This window comes from Convolutriloba macropyga, chromosome 11 (genome assembly GCF_964194025.1).
Source record: "Convolutriloba macropyga chromosome 11, txConMacr16.3, whole genome shotgun sequence".
NCBI lineage: Eukaryota > Metazoa > Xenacoelomorpha > Acoela > Convolutidae > Convolutriloba > Convolutriloba macropyga.
The window spans coordinates 47,546,485-47,565,082 of record NC_134478.1 but is presented as its reverse complement, the minus strand read 5'-3'; the positions used below and the strand labels follow the sequence as shown (position 1 = coordinate 47,565,082).

The window sequence follows — 18,598 nt, the reverse complement described above, 5'->3', positions numbered from 1 at the left end:
TCGTGCTCCAGATTGGAAAATAATTTGCCTATCCTATGTAGGTCAGCACCTTTACTGTTTGTTGATCCATCGTCGTTTGCGATGGCAAACAGTTGTGAAAAGAAAAGATACTCAGCAGAAAAAGATTATGACTGTCAACAACAAATTAGTTTTGAATTTGAAAGTAATTTTATGAAATAGAACGTTGCTGGGTCCATGACCCAACGCTGTTGGGTCATGGCTTTCCGCAAGCGGAACAAAAAGCTTTTTAGAAAATAGAGATTTTTAAAGAGATCTGATTATTAGATTAAGATGGTGATTTGATTTTGAGAATGAAAAATTCTCAAAAATCAGTTGTGTTTGCACCCAATATTAGTGGTAGAAAGTCAAGATACAAAACTAAACTTAAACACCATGACTTTTAGTGAGCTTCGCCAGGGTTACCCAATATGGTTTGCTTTCGCAAACTTTCTAGAATTCAGTCACATGATATAGAATAAATAGTGCGCATTTACACTTTTCTAAGAATTTGTTCACATTTATGGTGGTAACAAAATCATTCAATACATGCTGGGAAGATTTTATATCATATAATCTGACTCAATTAATAGTTATCTAGCTAGATTCACAATTTTGAACGCACCTTTTCTAAGCAATAACGATTCATTTATACTAATTTTGTGACTAGTATCAATTTGCGCTTGTCCTTTTAATCTGGTAAGTTGAACTTTCGTTCTAACAATTTTAACTATGTTTAAGCCTATAGTTTGATCGAATTCTAACAGATTGTTAAAATCAATAAGATAAATAAATGTATGGATATGCCTGTCAAAAATACACAGTTTTATTGGGTGTCAGGACAAGTTACCCAATTCCATTGGGTAATTTATCATGTAACCGTTTTTATGATATCGATCAGAAAATTTTGTGTCGACAAATATTTCTTGTTTTTACCCACATGCCAGCAAAATATGTCAGAGCGATGAAGTGGTGATTTGTAAAGGTACCCCGATAACTCTTTTACCTGTAATATCAAACCAAAATTAAAAAAGTATAAATTATGAGCGAATATTGGACAATTTCATTCGCTCAAAGTTTTGGACCCAATTTTTTCCACTAATTGTTATCTGGATCAGAGATATCGTGGTTTTCTTTTCTACTCGTTGTTATAGATGAAAATATGATCAAATCCATAAGGGTCACTGATTGTTTGTCAAAACTATTTGATGACGACACTACACTACTCTACATTTTAAATCAAGAACTAATTTGTCCTTTGTTAATTAAGGTCACATTATTGTCATACCATTGTTATAACCAATAATTGACGCTCAAAACAACTTCTTAATGAGGTGAAAACCACACAATAAAATGACTGCTGCGCAATCAACGAAATTGACCTTGTGTAAGCCTCTCTTGGATTTCTTTCTAATTTTTCAAATTGAGCGTAGTTAGTTTTGTGGGATCCAATTTGGCTGGCTAATAATTATAGATAAAGCTTCAATTATTTACCTCGAAATAATAGATACGAAAAAACCTAGATACGAAAAAGTGTAATATAAAAAGCTGATCTTTTTTCAGGGCAACATTTCAATGTTTAAAGAGTGGTTGCGTCCTTTGATTTTTATTACCTTTCTTAGTGACTTTCAGTAGAACTTCTGGAAATTATTTACATAGCTTTCCAGGAAATGGCTCTTTTCATACTAATAATCCCAAAATCGTAATTTGACAATTTTGCCTTACTTTTATTATAAATCATTTACTCTATGATGTCAATTTTAGTGTGTTTGATTGTTGTGACTGAGATGACTCTGAGTTACAACAACACTCGACAGACATGGAGCTTCATCTTGCCAGATAGAGAAAGTGATCTGGGATCCAAATGCGCTGTTTTCAGGTATTCACTATATTAATTTCATGTAGATATCTTGTTATTATCAACATGGTAATTCAGTTTTTGTCTAGCTATAAACAGCTTAAAGCGTGTTAATCCCGTTGGTGTTGACACCAAAAACCGGTAAAAAAATAATGGATTTTTTCTACAATTGCCCCCCTTAGAGAATCGCCACCCCTTTTAAGCTATACTTTACCACAATATTAGCTGGCCTACAGTTTAGATAGCCGAATATCAGTTTATTCGCAATTGCGGACTGCTGTTCACGGACATGCCTCTCACGCGCTGTGGGATGTGATCCGGAAACCGCCAATCGGAAATTCTTTTCGCTTCCGTTTCCAATTCGGCTAAATGCCCTAGCATGGCGCATTTTATTCTACCCAGTTTATCACAGCATGAGCATACACTGAAAGTTATTAGTCAATTCTTCTTGGTTAATAAATCACTCGCTTAAATTCTATTCAAGAATAGCCCCCCATTTGGAAAAGGGGGGATTGTTGAAAAGATCCAAATTAATCGCTAAATAAGATCTCTGGTAAAAATTGTTAAAGATTCGCCGTGAAAAGATGTAAGATTTGCAAATTTTTGCGGCTGTAAGATTGAACTGATAAAAGTTCCGTGCTATAGGAGCACGGCAAATATTTCAAAAACTTATCAAACGCTTTCACCGCAAAAAGGGGACACCGGGGTTTTGCGATGGTATTTTTCAATGGTATTAACCGGAATTCCAATATCAATTAAAAAAAGCTTGACCGGAGTTTCAAACATAGCTGAACTTTCAACTCTAATAAAAATCAGGATTTTGACTTTCTCAATTTAAAGATTTTGTACTTTTTTGCTTTGTCCGATCTTAAAGAAACTATTATCAGCTTTGAGTGAAATTCTAGCTTTTTATGACTTATTATTCCACAAAATTCCAGCAAAATTGGAAGGTATTTGACTGTTAAATGTTGTTTTTATGTTTTTGTTTGCTTATCTTTAACAATACATTTACCAAGAATTTCATGAAACTGTTCAACCGTATAGGGTTTTATATAACATCACCCGGGTAGAGGAAGAATTGGAAAATTATATAAGATAAGGTAAGTTGTTTTTTTTCACCGCAAATATCTTACATAACTTTGCGGTGAAATGCGGTAAAACTGTTTAGTTTCAGCGCTATAGTAAGCGTTGAACTTACAAAAATTCAACAATTTTGGGCGCACGTACACGGTATCGAACCTCTCACCTCATGCATTTCATCCAATTCTTCTTCCACTGAGCCACCTCTCACTAACGTGGGGCATTTTTGTTTTGAATATAAATCAAAGTCTACTTTCTGTAAAACATACGCAGTAAATTTTTGTAAGGTTTGCAAGTTTTAGCGGTGAAATAACACTTTTAGCGGTGAAATGTGGTTATTTTTTGTAAGTTCACCGCTTACTTTAGCCAGTGAAAGTACATAAATTCACTGCTTAGAAAAAAAGTGTCCAAAAGATTATTAATAGTACTTGTTGCTGTGAACAATTCACACTTTTTCGCTTTTCAGAATTGTTATTTTGCGAAACAACATAAAATCTTTTCTTATAATAATTAAAATTTTGGTTTGCGCCGAAAAAAAATAAGATTGACGCTATCTTTGTTGTTGAACTTTACCATAAGCAATGAAAAAGGTTAGAAAATTACCTTCTTGAGTCATTCTGGTCCTGTTCGATCATGTTCCATTTATTTGCATATTTGCGAGATGAATGGTTATCTTTCAAGATTGTTGTTATATTTCAAAGCGGTGAATTTAAGCAAAGTCATCGCGTATTTCAGCGGTGAAAACTTGTAAATTCACCGCTACCAGGCAATATAGTTTTTTCACCGCCTAGATCACCGAATTCATCGCCTAGTTTTTGTGACTTTACCGCACTCACCGCCTGTTATACAAAATTTCCCGCATTCATCGCTTATCTTGCATTATTTTTCGTTGAATTGGGGTGACACCTCGACCCGCTCTGCTGAGTTTGGAAAAATAATTTTCAATAAACTCATATTTTCTTCTCGTCATTTCTACCCTAGTCAAAACCAGATGGCTATCGTGCAAGGTCTGGCAAAATTCTTGCAAAAAAGGGTTATCTTGCAAGATTCCTGCAAATTCGTTCCGGTCTAGATCTGCTCTCATTGGCTGTTATAGACGCATTATTGTTCATTTAGCGGAAAAACTTATCAAAAATAAACTCGAGTGCGCTTTAAAAGGTAATTTTAATCAAAACGTACATCAGATATCTGTATGTTACTAAAAAACAACATAAGTTCAGGTTGTCTACAAAGAGCAAACTTTTACGGTTTCTGCAATACAAACACAAATGGAAAACTCTTCAAAACCTACCAACAATCTTTTATTTTTTTTATTTTTCCACAATTACGCGTATAATTTTTCTTTGGTAAAATTATGGTAGTTCTTATTAATACTCGTTGTTTTCAACAATTCACACTTTTTTGCTTTACACAATTGTTATTTTGCGAAACAACATAAAAACTTTTCTTAAATTACTCATAATTTTGGTTTGCGTAGAAAAAAACAAGATTAATGATATCTTCGTTGTTGAATTTTACCACAACGAAGAAAAAAGTTAGAAAACAACCTTCCTGAGTCATTCTGATCCTGTTTGATCATGTACCATTTATTTGCATATTTGCGAGATGAATGGTTATCTTTCAAGATTCTTGCAAGACGAATGGATTTCTTGCAAGATTGTAGAAGAAAATCTTACAGGAAGACGAATCGTCTTGTAAGATTCAGCCAGATTCTTGCATGTTCTTGCAAATTAACCATTCGAAGTCGACTCGGGTAATCAAAGTTTTCTCATCATATCTGATTAACGGAACTCTCAGCTTATAATCCTTTCCTTTTGATTTCATTTCAAAAGTAAAGTCAGAACTGCCTCAAAAATGTGTCGTTGTTGTTGAACCAACTATTTCATTATTTATGTATTTTATTTCCATCTGATTACATTTGTTCTCATTATTTTATGAGCGTAAATTAACATTTCTCCAAATCTTTTGTTTTCCGGAAGGTTAGCATGTTTTCCGCCATCCGTGCCATGTGGCGCAGTCACATATTCAATGGCCATTTCATAACCAGGCTGCCTGAAAACAGGGCCATCCTGAAGGCAGCATGTAATTAATGTAATTGTAATGTGAGGACGATCAGACAGATGTAGCGAGGGCATATCATTTTGTAAGATTACGTACAACTATGCCGACGTAATACTATACCGATTATAAGAGTGCCGAAAATTTATACTATTTTTCACCCGATAAATTTCGAAACTGCTATTACCAATTAATTATCAATTAAATGCTAACCGACTGTTGTTTTCAAAGCAACCAGGGCACGCTGGTCAGTAGTCGGTTGTGATAGATTCATATCAAGTCCCAGGGGCCGCTGAGGCATGGCCGTGGCCCGCAATTATCATTGTTTGTTTTAAATATTTCTTCCTCCAATTATATTGTCCTGATAAATAATAAAATCCAAAATCTCACAACTTCATTGTGATTGGTTCAGAAATTTTGCGCTCATTTCAGTTAAAGTGATTTGATTGGTTTAGAAATTTATCGGGAGAAAAATGAATAAATTTTCGGCACTCTTATAATCGGCATAGTATTACGTCGGCATAGTTGAACGTCACCTTTTGTAAAGCGAATAACGCGGGTAATTATAAGCCAAGGCGGCAATATATGCCGCCACTTGAAAGATAAGAAGGCAATATATGACGCCACTTGAAAGTTAAGAATGCAAAACCAGCGTGTTTGAATCCAATAAAATTAATCATGCTTTTATAAAATTGGCATGATATAGTTTGTCATGAGTCATGAACAGACTATGACTAAGAAAAAATATCCGAATTCAAAACACATGTTTCATTGCTGAATACTCCATGCATGCGTACTCCGGGTGTTTTGTTAGAAATTACTATGCATTAAGGTGCTAAACTATTGTCGTCAGTTTTCTTAATATCGTCACTATACACAGTAATTTATGGTTGATTAGTTAACAATTCCCTTCAATAAATTAACTAAATAGAAGTAAAAAAAATTCAATTTCATCTCGTCAGCTTCACTTTTGTTTGTAATCGCTATAAACAAGATGTCAAGATGAGGACTGCTCCACTAGTGGTCCAATATAATTTCACTATGCAAAGAATCTCACAAATGAGTCTCTTAAATCCCGCCACAGTACAACTTTCAAGTGTTCCACTAGTAGTCTGAAACTTTTTATTTGAAATTTTCGAATTGAAGCGTTTTGTATGGGGTTACCTGCGACATATTGTACTTTAGTGTAAAAGTAGCTTTACTAATACTCTAATAGCTGTAACAAGACTGTACTGTTGATAACTGTATGTAAAAAATTGTTTTGCAAATATTCCTGTTAGCTTTTGTATCAATTGTAAAAAATGACAAAATGACGATTGAGGACTCAGTAAGAGATCAAAAATGGGTCAATTTTATAATCAATTACCATTAATTAATTGGCGCAATTTTTTCTCTGCTTTTAGTAACTATTACTGCTTTTCGACATATTGGACCAACTACAAGCATACTGAGCGAAGGGAAACTGCATACGACATCACCGTCTTCAAGCAGTTGATCTTTCCCATTTACGCAAGCATCAATTGGTTCTCCTTTGAAGCCATTGCTGAAAACAGAGGTTTGTGAAAATAATTTTTGGGGAAAAAAGACTTTGAAAAAAAATCAAACTTGTAACTGTTCTGATTTCTACATCCATTGAAATTTGCTGAATTGCATTGAGAAAAAAACCAAAATCCAAACAAGAACAGAACTCATGGTGTTTAACTTATTCCCCGGTAGAATGATATTCTATTATAAATTTTTCTATGCTTTGGCTAAACAAAATTATTCAAAAAAATATCAGTGTTTTTTTCGATTCCCACCTCTTGGCAGGCTATGCATAAAACCTTCAAGATGAGATCTATAACTTGAAATCACCAAACTTTTATACATCTTGAGGAAAAAGTTTATAGAATATGTTTAATTGTACAAAAGCGTTCATAAAGGGAACCCAGATAGCACAATAGATCGGAGGCAAAATTGGAAAAAAATTCTATAATAAAATTTTTCAATTTACTTATTTACCAATTAGATTTAAGCACTCACTTCTAAAACAGCGTATGAAATATTCGGTCGCTATTATCATTTAGGGTTTGATATTTTCATTTTAAGTCCCAAGAACAAGTAAGGCTAATTCAGATGCAGTAATCTCATTTTAGCTTGAAAAAAGCGATTAACTTTATAGCTGATGACAATAAAAATGACGAGAAAGAGGTCTATTTTACCTAAATACTACTTTAGTGGATATTTAATCACAATGACAAACACCAAAAAAAGTGTCACAGGTTGGAGCTCAAGTAATTTTTCTTGAAAACAAATTTAAAACAATTTACTTATAAATCATCCTCAGATCGACAAAAATAATTTTCATAGTCCTCGTATTGCCAAGAAAACAGATTTCTTGGTCCAATTAGATCGAAGTTTCAAGCCAACTTTTACATTGAAAAATTGTGAAACTTTTGAAAATAATCCGCGGAATTTGAAAATAAATTGCAACAATTTGAAAAACAATTTTAAAATATCTCAAAACTGGCCAGAACTGCTAAAGTTGTTCTATATTTTAATGAAAATTCCCTATGACTTGTAACTATACTTGTCAGTTCAATTCTACGGAAGTATCTAGATGCAGTTTCTTTAAAATAGAGAACGAAGAACTGGATATATATATTATATATATATATATATATATATATATATATATATATATATATATATATACATATATATATATATATATATATATATATATATATATATATATATATATATACATATATATATATATATATAAATATACATATATATATATATATATATATATATATATATATACATATATATATATATATATATATATATATATATATATATATATATAAATATACATATACATACATATATATATATATATATATATATATATATATATATATAAATATACATATATATATATATTATATATATATATATATATATATATATGGTTTTCAGATGTCCTAAATTTGGTTTTGAGGTTGTGTGATTAATATTATATCTATTGACTTTCGGTTAAAGGAATATTGTTACATATATAAACACTGTTGACTTTATAGCAATATGCGTATGTTTTCCACGCATACATATTTATCTATGTAGAGAAAAAATAACACATGTTTTTTACAAAGCTGGCCGTAATCGAGCATGCGAAGGAACTTAACAGAAATATGTAGACGCAGCAATTTTGATGAACTTTGATTAATTACTGATATACTGACGCATTTTGATCCTTTTCTTTTATTGAAATGTTTAGATGTATGTTGTGACCACCAAGCTATTGTGTATGGTTCAAGAGCTCTACCATTCGGCATCTCCCCAGTGGAATTTCTTCACATAGTAACCGACTACAGTGTTGTGCAGAAAAGTCTCTACCATGTTAAGGTACTTAAAATGTTAACAAGGAGTTCAATAATGTGCCTAGCGGCTTAGAAATTCAACCCAATTTATGTTTTTTACAGAGAAGGTATGAGCTGAATATTAAAAAAAGAACACCGGAGCAATTTAAATAAGTAATGAAAACAATTGTTCTCTTATTATTTATTCATCCAAAAAATTGAGAAAAAATATTAAACGTTAAAATTTTAGGTCTCAGCTTGTTTCAAAAGTTGTGGAGCATGTTGACTAATCTGTTGATGAGCATCGGTCGTATCATCAAACAACTTTATTTTCTCCTGGCTAATCTAACAGTCGGATGAAAGTTGGTCTAATGATTCTTTTAAAAAAAATCCCTGGGTGCTGTTTCACTTTATGGATAAAATTGGTCGTAATATTTTTTGGTATTCTTTGTTAGTGTTGTTTCATCTTCTTTTGAATTCAGAATCCATCCCGACTCTTTATTGGCAATAGTATCCCTTCTTTCTATCCGAAACAAAATTTGACGCAATATAAAGTAAATTAAATTAAATAAATTAAATAAAAAATATTTTAAATTAAATTAATTTAATTATTTGAAATTAAATTAAAATTATTTTAAAAAATAAATAAAATAAAAAACAATTTCAATAAAAATTAAAAAGTTAAATTGGAACTGTACGCCGGGGATAATCTGTTAAATTAAAGTTCCGGATAATAACAACGAGGAAAACATGACTACAAGAATGCGAATAACAGCGACAAAGATAATAGTGACAAAAATACTAAATACTCCGAAATTTGTTGACGTTCAAATCGTGTTGACGTTCAAAGTAGTTACCATTTTGCGAATGTTAGAGACATAAATGTCCGGACAATGGCGACAAAAATCTGTCAGTTTTTCTCGCTTGTCATCTAATTCCGCAATTGCGGATATCAGTGACAATTATTCTCATTTCTGAGCAAATTTGAACAAGTTTTCTTTAATGTCACAGTTGTCTGAGAAAGCAAACAAACACGAGCAAGCGGAGAAAGCAAATAAACGTCAGCAATCTTAAAACATGAGCAAGCTGACAATGCTGACATTTGCGAGTAAAATTCTGGGAGACGCTTTTTTCGAGAGAATAGGTAGACAAAATACTCATATTTCAGAACAAGGTTTTGCAAAGATCCGTTTTTTTGCAGAATTTAATATGAACCAAAGGTTGTAAATAAAAGTAACATCAAGTGACGGAATGTATCAACTGAAGAAGGAACAAAAACAGTGATATGAATTTTGATAATTAAAATGTCCAACCTCAAACCTGAGATGATAACACTTCTCCCTTGAATAAATAGATCACTACTGGCAACCACATATTCAATTATCTAGATAACCTTTTTGAGAAAAAATTTTAAAAGAATTGATTTTAAAGGATTTTTTCCTCCATTTTAGAGAACCCCTTCTTTATCGATACAAAGAAGAAATACTTTTGCGGCCAACAGTAGTGTATGTTGGCCGTGACTCTTAAATGTGAAGTAAATAAAAATAAAAAGCAAGTCAACGGGAAACAGACCCCCGAAATATTTTTGAAGTTTTTGATATGAACTTCTGCTTGCACATAACCCTTAGACAGCTCTTTATTTCTAAATTCTGTGTGAACACATATTCGATTCTAAGGACTCACTTCTGTAATTTTTATTTTCAAACTTTGTTTTTTTTATATATAAAAAGGTACATTAATTTTAAACCGTGATTGCGCAAACTTTTTTTCGCAAACTGTGAAAGGAGGCAAGCATATTGAGAGCGATGCGTATAGAGACCGCATCACTGCCGCCCGAAAGACTCGCATACATTTAGCTATTTTGCAATTACATTTGAGAAACATTACAGTACTTTCAGAATTGTACTTTGTTCCTTTTTAAAGTTTTAGCATAATCATTTTTAGGATAATTTGCGTACCGCCTTGAGAATGAAACTGTAATTTGTGGAAGCTTCGTTTTAATCAGAAGATTCCAATTGTTTTCCTCGAAAATTTAAACTGTTTTGTGCTACTGTATATTATAGGGTTTTCATCGGATGAGTATGAAGTGACATTTACGCAGACATTGCTGTGACATCTCTTTTAAATGAAACGGACCGCAACTCTTGCTTTTCGCAAGTATTGAAGATTGTACATTTGAAACTTTGATTTGCCCTTGATAATCAGCGATCAAAAATCGATACTTTTTAATCTTCCACAAAATTTCCATGATAATTTGACTCATTTTTACTCAACTTCTGATAAGATAATACAGTAGAAATCATCATAAATTCACAAAAAATCCGCTAAAATATCACTTCACTAGTAATTTTGTTTTTTGTCATGATCAATGTCGAATTCTGACGTTTTGTGTTTCTGTTCATTGAAACCAATTTAATGTTCCTAATATAATTATCGGGAAAAATAACGATAGCATTTGAGAATCAATTAGTCCGAAAAATTTCTCCAAAACATCAATATGATTGCCCGAAAAAAAGTTATTTACTATTTTTTTTACTATTAGCACAACAACAAACATAAAAGATTCACATAAAGTTTCTAACCCAAGATTAATTTAAGGTTTGGAACGAAAACACCCCATCAGTCACAAATTTGTTGTTTTAGAATGTAAATAATAGTTGTGTTAGAGTCATTACTGTTAATTCTCTTCATCTTTTTTATAAATTATGATGTTCTGGAGACAAAACATGGCGCCTGATGTCGAGGTTCTTCGCTAAGACTCGTAAAAAAACAATGCACATTAGAATTGTAAAATTCTTTATGGCTGGATGGTCTTAACAATTATTATATTTGTCGAGACAGAAATATAAATTGCCCCCCAGATTAAAAACTTTTTCGTAGACTGAAAATTGGTCTAATTATGAGAGGATGGCTTTCAAAAAGGGCTGTAGGGAGGGGGTGGCAATCAAAGCTATAGTTTGAGAGTAAATGATGAAAAAAATATCAAAAGCCAATGTTTCGAAAAAACAAGAAAAATTTTCAATAGATAATGAAATTATGGTACTTTTGTCTGCTCAGAAAACAATGACTGGGAAAAAGCCTGAAACGAGAACGAAGTCTGAAATAATTTTGATGAGAGCACTCTTTGGTCAGTTCATCTGGGGTCATATTTTTTTCGTTGGGCCTAATGGTCTGTTAGATCTTGACTCCGCGACTACCAAGTTGTTCTGGCCAACATTTTGCCTTTTTAAACAGATTCAGGCTCATGATACTGGATACAACCTGAACTTTATTAAACATGTCACGTTCCAGGCGCGCTATGACCCCTTCTTCTGTCTCAACGTAATAATGGGAATAACCTACGGCTATGGTGCACCACAATACAAAGTACAAGGGGGACAGGTCACAGCAAACTTTATGCTTCCCCCGACTGGAGTGCCCCCCTATCGAATCAAAATTTTCAACCGGAGAAGGCTCGACGTTGAATTGAGTTTTGGCTGGTTCAAACGGAATGTGATTTGTAGCGATCAGCCATGGATTTGCACAGTTTGATAAAAAAATATGTCAACTGAGTTCTGTACTTTGTGTTTATAATTTGGAGGATTAATGAATTCAAATCTTTGCCTCAAGTGGAACTCAAAAAACGAACAAACGAATTCTGACATTTAAAGTACATTCGTATCCGGCAACATGTGTTTATATTCGTTTTCAATTTTTGACTACATTTGACTCTCCATTCTTTTTATCGGATGAGCATCAAAGACAAAAACTCCGACTTTGATATGACATCTCCTTTAAATAATAGAAACGGACAAAAATTAAATTTATAATGTTTCGGAGATTGTACATTTGAAAATGGTGATGTGCCCTTCCCAGGTCGAGGTTAATGATCAGACAATTAAAAATGCACCAGTAAAGTGCGTTTTTGATTACATGGACGAGCACGATATTAAATACTGCCTACATGAACGAGCTTCCTAATCAAAATCTGCCCAAAGTCCCATCATTAACGAACTAAACTCTGATCATTAACGAGCTAAAATCTGATCATTAACGAGCTAAATTCTGTTCAATAACGGAAAAAAAATCAAAACAATTAAAATCTGATAACAATTGTTTGCCTAAACCTTCTAGGGTCACAAAATTTAGTAAAGACCTCAAAAATTTCTAGGAACAGGAAAAGGCTCGACGTTGAATTGAGTTTTGGCTGGTTCAAACTGAATGTGATTTGTAGAGATCAGCCATGGATTTGCACAGTTCGATAGCATATGTAAACTGAATTCTGTACTGCGTGTTTGTAGTTTGAAGGAATATTGAATTCAAATCGTTGCCTCAATTGGAACTCTCAAAAAACGAAGAAACGAAATCTGACATTTAAATTATCTTTGTTTCCGGCAACATGTGTTTACATTCATTTTCATTTTTTGACTACATTTGATTCTCCATTCTTTTTATCGGATGAGCGTCAATAACAAAAACTCAGTCTTTGATATGACATCCTCATTAAAAAATAAAAACGGACAAAAATTAAATTTATAAAGTTTCGGAGATTGTACATTTGAAAATGGTGACGTGCCCTTCCCAGGTCGAGGTTAATGATCAGACAATTAAAAATGCACAAGTAAAGTGCGTTTTTGGTTACATGGATGAGCGCCATATTAAAGACTGCCTACATGAACGAGCCTCCTAATCAAAGTCTGCCTAAAGTCTGATCATTACCGAACTAAACTCTGATCATTAACGAGCTGAAATCTGATCATTAACGAGCTAAATTCTGATCATTAACGATCTGAATTTTGATCATTTTCGAGCTAAGTAAAGATCATTAATGAGATTAAATGTTTTGAGTTGAGCGCAGACTTTTTGATTATGATAATAGAACATTATGACGGAAAAATGACTCAAGATGATCTTTAAAAAAATTAAGATTTTCCTGTACTTTCTGTTGGTGTTTCCCTTCTCCTTGCTGATCTGGTCTGGGGAACGGCTACGCCTAAGTTACAAACAAACAACTATAGCAGAATCGAATACAAGCAAATGGTAAAAATACGCGCCCTAAGACTCTCTTTAAGTAAAAACCATACAAAAAAAAACAAATTATAGCGTCACATAGCTTAAATTACTGTCGAAAAAATTACTCAAATTGATTGAAAATACTAAATTTTGAGATTTTCATGTACCATTGGTGATTATTGTCGTGATTGGTCTCTTCAAGTCAGAAAACAACAACGAGCTAAAAACGAGCATATATGAAAAATGAGCTGAGCTTGGAATATTTTCAATCAAATGCAGATCGTCTCAGCGGTTTAATTATACGTACTAATATCCCGTAGACTGTGAAAATTTGAACGAGACTGAAAAGTTGCTTAGCAACAGGAAAGTAGTCATGAGTAGTCTCAGATGGATATTCAAGATAGTAGTCAAAAACAGAAAAACGTTGTCCACAAAAGGGGGTTCTTTTTTATAAACAATGCATTGCAACATCTCAATCAATATTCCTCCACTTGATTTTGAGCTTCAGTCAAAAGATTTACCTGTGCAGGTTGAGGTTGATAAGTCCAGATAAAAATAAACGCCCAAGGGGGTTTCCTGCGTTCAAAATTACACGCCCTGCAAAAAAGTTGAACGCATGAAAGTCTGAAAAATGTGACTAATCAGCGCAAAAAAAATTTTTTTGAATGGAAACAAGAATGATATTTGAGAGCTCTGATGAGCTTATGTTTGACTAAGCTCGCATACTAGAGTGTTAACTCAAGTGATTGCTTTGCGCAATGAAAACCTCTACTCAATTGAGTTCAAAAATTGCAATACGTCAATCGCATAAAAATTGTCCTGCAACATTTTGCTGTAATTGGGACAACTTAATGTCTAAAAACATAGAACACTGCAGAAATTGCAAAGAAATTAAACCTCTAATAACTGGATGGCTATCATTCCTTTCAACCAATATGTTCGCCGAGCAAGTCTTAATGATTTTAAGTGTACCAACTACTGGGACATTTAATCACAACCATCAGCCTAAAACGTCTCTACCTGAAATGAACACTTTTTAAAATTCTAATAATAAGAATAGAGATATGTCTGGATACCAACGCATAAAAGTCTGGTCATGGGCACTCTTGAACTCACGAAGATCGCACAAAAGTCTGGACATTTGTGCTTTTTCGTACGCGTGATAGTCTGGACATCAACGCACAAGTTTTCAAATGTGGGGCACATCTGTTTGATTGGAATGCAGGAAAGCCTGGTCAAAGGTAACTTTGAATGCACTAAAGTCTGGACATAGGGTCTTTTGAACGCACAAAGAACCCACAAATGAAGCGCACTAAAGTATGGACATAGGTACTTCCCTTTCGGAACGGTCTGGACATTTGGTCTGTGACCTCAACCTGGGGTTTTTATTTAATTCTCCTTTTGAGAAACTGACTCTTCGGAAAACATTATCATCAAGTAAAATTCATTTGATTGGATTTTTTTTACACTTGTTTTGGTGTCTCCTGTTTCATTATTTTCACCAGATTGGATCTTTGACTCCAAAGCAAGAGCAATACAATATGGTTATCCTTGCTGTAGAGATTTGCAGCCATGAAAAAAGATGGCTTTTGAGTTTTGATTTTGAAAATGCTCTCAAACAAATACGTTCAAATTTTTCTATTTCAGAATTTGTGAACTGCTCTGGACGTTTTTCAGACAAAGTTTTTTTTTATTTCTTTTGAGCGGTGGATCTTTTTACTTGCAGTTTTAGATTTTGGAAAATTTTCTTTCCTTCTTCTTTTCAATGATAACGCTCTTTTATTTGTGAAATCAGATGCATTCAAAATTTTGTTCTACATTCATGAGAACCCTTTCGTTTAAATCAAATTTACAAAGCATCTGAAATTAGTGTGAAAAATGCTCACGTAGTATCATTCGAGTGTTAATTCCTCTAATGGAATCACTGAAATACAAAAAAAATGTTGAAACCTTGGCAACCATGGTAATATCATGCAACAAAATTTTTGTATGGCTTGTCTGGAACCATATATGGCTCTTGGATGTGGTTGCCAGGAAAGGTCAACCAAGGGGAGTTCATATATCCACATATAATTTCTTATTAGAAACTCCACAAAAATTGCATCAGAATTGAACTATCAAATTTAAAAAAAAACAGAAAATATTTGAAATTATAGTTAGCAATCCATTGCTTTTAAATTTACGAGACCTATTCTTTAGAAATTTACGGTAGTTTTTTTATTTTAATGAGGTAAACTATATGTACTTGATTCAGCATCATAATGCGTTGGATCCAGTTTTTTGTGTCCAATTGGAAAACAGACAATATAGATATCTGATTTCCTCTTTAGTTTTATTCATTTTCACGCTGTCAGTAAATAATAAAAAAGATTTTCATGATTTTAATTGTACAAAATCAAAAAATTTAAGCTAAGAATAATGTCAACAAACCTACACTCTACATCATGCCATGGGTTTGCTCTCCGCTAAGAAATCAGCACAAAACTTTTGAAAATGGAGCTGCCTATATTTTACAACACTTTTAACTTTACTTGTCGATAAACAATTGTAGTTACATCGCAGGCTAAGGTCCATGACGAAAGGAACAATGGGGCCACTTGCAGCCAAATTGAACAAAGTAGGCGTCGTCCGTTCAAAACGGTCTGGAAACGCAAATGAACGCAGAAGAATTTGGACATAGGAAACTTCGAAACCACAAAAGTTTGACATAGGTATATTTGAACGCACAAATAGCGGGACATAGCCAAACTCGAACGAACAAAGTCTGAAAATTAGCATCCTGTAGCGCACAAAAATCAGAGCAGGGTGACCCTCGAGCGCCTAAAAAATTTTTGAATTGAAATTGAAATGGCAAAAAAAGTAGAAATCATGGTTCACTCTAAAAATTTATTGTGTGAATTCAACAAAAATCGTGTATTTTTACCCGATTTCTCGCGTAAAAAGAATCACACAATAAAAGGTCGATTTAGAGTGCTCAAGCAAACGGAAGCTATCTACGTAAAAATCTTCGACACATCTGATTTAATAATCGTTAAATTTCGAACACAGAAAAATTTGTAGTCAACATTTTGCCTTCTTTTGGGCAATTTTTTTGCTTCAGTAATAGAGAAATGCTCAAATTGAAAAAAATCACGCTTTAAAAACTGTATGATTGGCCCATCACTCAACCAATATCTTTATCGGTCTTTTTTATTATTGATAGTTCAAACAACTACGAAGGCCGTACATCACAACCATCATCCTTTGATATTTCTACTTGAATCAAATAATTTATATATAGGTTGTGAAAAACTTATCAGCGTAATTAAGAACGCAAACAAGACGTGATATACACAGTTATAAACGCACAAAGGAGGCTCACAATTTTTGAACTCACACTCTTATAGTCTGTACATAAGTGCGTTTGAAGTCACAAATATTTGAAGGTAAGTCTCCTGAACGCACGAAGGTCTAGTGGATGCATATAATTCTTGACATGAACGAAAAATTTTTGGACATATTTGCTTCTGCCATCCGGGTCGAGGCTTTTAGGTAAATTTTTGCAAGAAATGCGGTGAATGCGGTGAATTTTTGTAAGAAATGAGGTGAAAGCGGTGAATGCGGTGAAAAAATATAATTCACCACATTTCACCGCATTTCTTAAAAAACTCACCGTGAAATTCACCGCATTTCTTACAAAAAATCACCGCATATTGTTGCGGATGCAACTTCAAGATGGCTAAATATGGAAGTTAAGATGATTTGCCGCAAAAAACTTGACTTTATGTCCCACATTGCTAACTGTCAGTTACCAAAAACATGGAAACAAAACATCTGAATTTGACTTTTTCAATGCTAGAAATATGTTTTCACTACATATTAATGGTAACTAACCGACATTCAACCTTCTGATGTTACAATTACAGACGCTAACGATTACTTGGTTGTGACAAGAGCAGACAACGATCTCCTGCATGGATTTTTTACTGGAATCAGATGTCACCAAGAACAATTTTTTTTGGAAGTTGGGTTTCAGACGTCACCCCTACAAGAGGTTCTAGTTTTTTTACTGGTTTCAGACGCCACCAGCAGAAGTCCGCCCGAGGTCTCAGACGCCACCTCTGATGTCCTGTTCCCCGGTTAGATCGAGCCAAAAATCTCTAATTTTTTCGACAAAAAGCCCCCAAAAAATTGAAATTTGTCCCCAAAAACCTGTTTTCTGCTACTATAACACCTCGATTGATAAACTTCGACTAGTTTTATTTTCATAGTAGCAAGTAAAAGCAATTTAACTACTTTGAAAGAAAAATTTGGTGAGAAAAAGGCCAAAAGTCAGAAAAACGGTCGCAAAATCAGAAAAATCAAAAAATCCATTTTGATTTTCTGATTGCATATTCTAATGAAATACCAAAAAAGTCTTCGAACTATTTTTTTTGAGCTAGTTTTCAAATAGCGAGAAGGCCATTCTAGTCGATATGTCATACTGGAGTCTTAGAAACAAGAAATGTTAGAAAATTTTTTCTGAAATCAGAAAAATCAAAAAACCCATTTTGATTTTCTGGCCCCATATCTTATTGATTCACAAAATAAACTCTTAAACTATCTTTTTGAGTTAGTTTTGCAGTAGCCAGAAAGCAATTTTGGTCGATATAGTATACTGAGTCATCAAAAACGAGAATTGTCAGAAAATTGTTTGTGAAATCAGAAAAATCAAAAAACCCATTTTGATTTTCTGACCCCATATCTTATTGATTCACAAAATAAACTCTTAAACTATCTTTTTGAGTTAGTTTTGCAGTAGCCAGAAAGCTATTTTGGTCGATATAGTATACTGAGTCATCAAAAACGAGAATTGTCAGAAAATTGTTTGTGAAATCAGAAAAATCAAAAAACCCATTTTGATTTTCTGACCCCATATCTTATTGATTCACAAAATAAACTCTTAAGCTATCTTTGTGAGTTAGTTTTGCAGTAGCCAGAAAGCTATTTTGGTCGATATAGTATACTGAGTCATCAAAAACGAGAATTGTCAGAAAATTGTTTGTGAAATCAGAAAAATCAAAAAACCCATTTTGATTTTCTGACCCCATATCTTATTGATTCACAAAAAAAACTCTTAAACTATCTTTTTGAGTTAGTTTTGCAGTAGCCAGAAAGCTATTTTGGTCGATATAGTGTACTGAGTCATCAAAAACGAGAATTGTCAGAAAATTGTTTGTGAAATCAGAAAAATCAAAAAACCCATTTTGATTTTCTGACCCCATATCTTATTGATTCACAAAATAAA

General features: G+C 33.2%; 1 protein-coding gene across 2 annotated transcripts; it reads left to right on the top strand.

The window, feature by feature from the left end:
- Positions 1–1,251: 1,251 nt before the first annotated feature.
- On the top strand, positions 1,252–11,910 carry LOC142349642 (uncharacterized). 2 transcript variants are annotated; one of them, XM_075401352.1, is made up of 5 exons: positions 1,252–1,384; positions 1,762–1,876; positions 6,397–6,548; positions 8,259–8,386; positions 11,632–11,910. In XM_075401352.1, exons 1-5 carry the CDS (start codon positions 1,351–1,353, stop codon positions 11,869–11,871), a joined length of 669 nt encoding a protein of 222 aa, XP_075257467.1. In that variant the 5' UTR covers positions 1,252–1,350; the 3' UTR covers positions 11,872–11,910. The 2 variants fall into 2 exon arrangements, with proteins under 2 accessions (XP_075257467.1, XP_075257469.1); XM_075401354.1 differs by lacking the exon at positions 11,632–11,910 and adding an exon at positions 8,591–8,757.
- The last annotated feature ends 6,688 nt before the right edge of the window (positions 11,911–18,598 follow it).